This window comes from Choristoneura fumiferana, chromosome 19 (assembly GCF_025370935.1).
Source record: "Choristoneura fumiferana chromosome 19, NRCan_CFum_1, whole genome shotgun sequence".
NCBI classification, from domain to species: domain Eukaryota; kingdom Metazoa; phylum Arthropoda; class Insecta; order Lepidoptera; family Tortricidae; genus Choristoneura; species Choristoneura fumiferana.
In genome coordinates, this window is record NC_133490.1 from 9,542,356 (window position 1) to 9,547,277 (window position 4,922).

General features: G+C 39.9%; 1 protein-coding gene across 1 annotated transcript; it reads right to left on the reverse strand.

Annotated features, from left to right (window-relative positions):
- Positions 1–3,302: 3,302 nt before the first annotated feature.
- LOC141438621 (uncharacterized oxidoreductase MexAM1_META1p0182-like) lies at positions 3,303–4,446 on the reverse strand. Its single transcript, XM_074102486.1, has 2 exons — positions 4,002–4,446; positions 3,303–3,652 (listed from the first exon to the last, which is right to left on the reverse strand). The coding sequence occupies exons 1-2, from the start codon at positions 4,444–4,446 to the stop codon at positions 3,303–3,305; spliced, it is 795 nt and encodes a 264-aa protein (XP_073958587.1).
- Positions 4,447–4,922: the final 476 nt, after the last annotated feature.

Sequence of the window (4,922 nt, forward strand, 5' to 3'; positions counted from 1 at the left end):
ACTGTGCGGGGCGGTAGTACAAAGGTTAACCCTTGGTTAAGTTAACTTTAAGCCTTAGATATTAAAAGGTGTGAATTCATGGGAGCCGCGGTACAATGTCGTCGATGATCGATTTTATAAATCCTTAGCACAGAAAATTATAACGTTTCAAACTTTCGTGATCTCACTCATAGTCAAAATACCATATACGGAATTTTAGAATGCATGTGAGATAATTAGATACAACAGTATGGGGTCTATTATTAATGAGCAGGTAATTTAGTTTCATCTCCCTTGCTACGGCTTGGATCTAATTTCAGCAATGATAGTTAATAAAACATGCCCTTGACAGTAAATAAATAAAAAATCAAGGTAGTTTTGAAGGACGGTTAAAAAATTTTAATAATTTGTGGGTAGTTTTTTGTTCATAAAACGTATGTGGGTACTTGGGGAGTTACAGTGACAAGTTAAAACGGTGGTTGTGGTTCGTTAGTTCTAACAACTGGTAGCATGGTTGTACGGTTGTGTCACTCTGAAGATGAGCTCTGTTTGAGTTCGAAACGCGTCAGTGTAGTGTGGTGGTGGTGATAGATGGTTTTGTGTGATTTGTGTGTGTTCTTACAGTGTGGAGGTGGAGGAACTGCATGAAACGCATATTTGCATAAGCTTAGCTATCGTAAGGTCGCGGGTGAGAAGGAATTATTTTAGTTCATTGATATGGACTCCGCAAAGTACGCCTGATTCAATAAATTTACCATATACGGGACTTATCAGATTTTTTAACAAGTAATATTTACCTCGACGTTTCGGCAACGTTACAGTGCCGTGGTCACGAGTAGACTGAAGTGTGGGGTGTGGGGTGTGACACAAAAATAGCGTGATAAGTCCCGTATATGGTATTTTGACTATGAGTGAGAATCACGAAAGTTTAAAACATTCATACCATATTCATACTTAGGATACGCGAGCACGATACGATACGCGTGATCGTGATCGGCAGAATGATACAAATGTGGACCCAGCTCTACGTGACCACGACTGTTCTATCTCTATCTCTATCACCACTGTTCAAAAATAGTAGATTGTGCAACAAGATCATATAACGAGTCATTTTACCCGAGACGTTCATAGAGCCACCCGAACCGGTACGGCGAGGGTGGATAGACAAGTCGAGGGGAAAATGGGTGCAATGCTCGAGTTTTACACTGCGTTTCAATTCGATTGCGAGGAGATGAAATAACAACATAGGAAACATTGCTCACTTACTGGGCATCTTTTATTTTTCATGCATTGCTAATATAATTATAAATATTTAGTTTTATTAATTTAATTTGGTTTATTTCATTGATTTTTAGTTTTACACAATAAGTACATTGACACTTTTTGTTTGTGACTGTTTAGGCCTGATGTTAGACGAAGATTTTACTATAATATGCACTAGAGCATACTCGTAATATGTCATTTTATGTCGCCTAGATCCAGCATAAACACGAACTTTACGAGCATGAGGAGTGAAAATAGTATTTTATTATTATTTTATGAACAGCCTTACTTTGCAGTGATTAATATCAATGAAATACTAATAAACAACCCCCTCTCCCACCTGCCCTCGCCTCTCGCCCTCTTGTTCTGAGAGGAGGCCTGTGCCCAGCAGTGGGACGTATATAGGCTGGGATGATGATGATGATGATGACTAATAAACAATTACTTTGCTCGCTCACCCGTGACATCACGATAGCTATATATATGCAACAAAAGCATTTGAGCCAAGATAATAGGTATTTAGGAAAGCCGTGGTGGATAGGGTTTGACCTATCGCCTCTCAAGCTGAGGGTCATGGGTTCAAACCCCGGCTCGCACCTCTGAGTTTTTCGAAATTCATGTGCGGAATTACATTTGGAAATTGACCACGAGCTTTGCGGTGAAGGAAAACATCGTGAGGAAACCTGCACAAACCTGCGAAGCAATTCAATGGTGTGTGTGAAGTTCCCAATCCGCATTGGGCCGCGTGGGAACTATGGCCCAAGCCCTCTGTTCTGAGAGGAGGCCTGTGCCAGTAGTGGGACGTATATAGGCTGGGATGATGAATAGGTATTTATAGTTCATTTACTTTAATAGTCAGTAAGCCGTGGTGGCCTAGTGGTTTGACCTATCGCCTCTCAAGCAGAGGGTCGTGGATTCAAACCGCGGCTCGCACCTCTGAGTTTTTCGAAATTACATTTGAAATTTACCACGAGCTTTTGCGGTGAAGGAGGAAACCTGCACGACCTGCGAAGCGATTCAATGGTGCGTGCGAAGTTCCCAATCCGCACTGGGCCCGCGTGGGAACTATGGCCCAAGCCCTCTTGGTCTGAGAGGAGGCCTGTACCCAGCAGTGGGACGTAAATAGGCTGGGATGATGATGATGATGAATAGTCAGTCAAAATTTCCAGACAAATTGCAACAGCAAACAAATTTTCGATTTCGCCGAGAAATGGTTTTGCTAATAAAAAAAATAACAAAAAAATATTTGACAGCAAAATCCAGACATACTTTTACTCGTACTTTGTAAGACGCGCGGGTATGGTGTAACCGGTAAATGCAACAAAAACCGCTGTATTGGCCGTGTATCGAAAGTTAAACGGGGCATCATTAGGCGCACCTCTGTTGCTTTAACCTCTATAATGGCCGCTTCCGGTTCTCCGCCCTGATTGAAATTATGCAAGCGATAAAAAAATACAAAAAGTTAATTTTATCTCGGCCGCGGCGGGGTTTGAACTCGGGAACACCGTGATCTTCGAATTTGGCTAGGTCTAATCCTATTTACTCGTATTACTTACATATTGTAAGTAAACACATATTGCACCCATATTGTACGATTATAATGTATGTTGATGCCCCAAAATAAATAAAATAATTATAAATAAAAGAAGCGGACCAAAAAACTGATCTTAGGAGGTTGAAATTCGGCATAGGGCATGCTTTCATCACGAAAGTTAAGCACTAAGGACGGGTTTTTGAAAATACAATCTTTAAGGAGGTGAAATAAGGCACTTCGTTGTATGGAAAATCACAGATCGCACAATGAGAGTGCGCGTGTTGCAGCAGCCGCAGAGTCACGTTGTAGGAAGGGCTACGAATTAGCCTCGACGCTAAAATCGATTTAAGTAGTTTAAGAGTTAGTTACAACAAAAAAAAAAATTTTCAAACTATGACATAAGTATTTATAAATCTAAGAAAGTGGTTTTCTTTAAAATTGATTACATGTTTCCTCTGAACAGATTTGGGTAAAGATTCCCAATACAGCTGTTTATTTTTGAATTGCTACCGTTTCGGTGTGCGACCTAATAATTCCATTTAACTGAGTTCCAATTCGATTTTAATAAGAAACCGTTATCAGTAACGATGTTAGAACCTGTGATACTCTTTGCCTTATCACTGGCAATGAACGCAATGAGATCAGCAATTTCTTCAGGCTGGCTAATTTTGTTTAAGGCCGTCATGTATTTATAACTGTCCCAAGCTTGAGCTCCTGCACCTGGTTTGGCTCTGCCTGTGTTTTCAAGGCTCTCTGTCACAACCGGCCCAGGGTTGACGCTATTCACTCTGACACCAAAAGGCGCCAGATCCAGTGCATTACAGCGTGTATAGTGATCCAAACCAGCTGTTGAAACGCAATAGAATAGAATAGAATAGAAAAAACTTTATTGTATAATCTGTGTATGTACAAAGATGGTGAAATTTTTTTAGTGTCTCAACAGTTACCCTTCCGGGCATACAATGTTTTATACTTCGTAAAGTCGAATTCACAATTTACTAAGTAGCATAAAATTCTTTTAAATTATAAAAAGCCTTTTCTATTAGCCATTTTTTTAGTGTTCGTTTAAAAGTGCTATCATCTATACTTTTTATATCATTGGGAAGATTATTAAATACATGAATAGCTGATATTAAAGCACTTTTTTTAAACATTGAGTTGTTGATCTTGGGAAGTTTAAGATCATATTTATATTGAGATCGAACATTATATGGCCCGTATTTATGAAAGGGAATTGCTGTCGATGCGATGCTTGATACATTTATAATGTTTCCTTTAGTAGCCTTCAAATGTGGTGCAGCAAGGTTGCTCAATTGGACAACGGAACGCAAATTTGTGTTCAGGACTAAATCGAAACATTTTAAAATGTTTGGATCGTCTGTAGAGGCAAGTTTATTTGTTGCAGCATTGTTTACTAGAACGTCTAGCTGGCCGAGGTGGTCGATGGTCTTTTGGACGATGGTGGCGGCTTGTAGTTCGTCGGCGATGTCGGCGCGGATGACGAGCGGTGCAGCATACACAGCACACTGCCGGGCGACCTTGCCGAGCTTGGCTTCGTTCCGGCCCACGAGCGCGACGCGGGCGCCCTCTTTAGCGAACAAGATGGCGGTGGCCGCGCCAATGCCCGAGCTGGCACCCGTCACTATTACAACTTTGCTGGAGAAACTCATGTTTTAAGTCAACAGCTACGTGATGGTTTAAGTAAATAAAATGGAAATTTACTCTTCTTTTATAGCATCAAACTAGGGTTCAACGAAGGCATGTTTGTTTGTACTATTGGCAACGAGCGACAATTTTTTTTAAACAGCTATTGCTGAAAACTGCTTATCTCGTCACCAAATTTATGCCATTTGGATGCAGGTTTTCAATGAGACAATTTTTCTTAAAAATCTACGATATTTTTGCGTAGACAAGATACTTACGAATAGACAGAAACTATTGTTGTCGATTTGATCCCGCTTATTCCTTAACTGCCTCTTTGAGATCCATAAATTAATTTGTCTATCTTACCAAATTAATTTACACAGGCTCAAGAAGCTTTGAGAATGATTGAAAGGATAAAAAGCAATAATCATTATCAATTTATATTCATTCAAATTAACCTACTTTATTAACAAGGATAACAAACGGTACAGTTTAATTCAAA

Bases quoted from the DNA above. Each gene is read 5' to 3' on its own strand.
- LOC141438621 (XM_074102486.1), bottom strand. From the start codon at position 4,446: ATGAGTTTCTCCAGCAAAGTTGTAATAGTGACGGGTGCCAGCTCGGGC. The intron at 3,653-4,001 runs ATAAATACGGGC...AAAGTTTTTTCT, and splicing joins ATCGACAGCAATTCCCTTTC to ATTCTATTCTATTCTATTGC.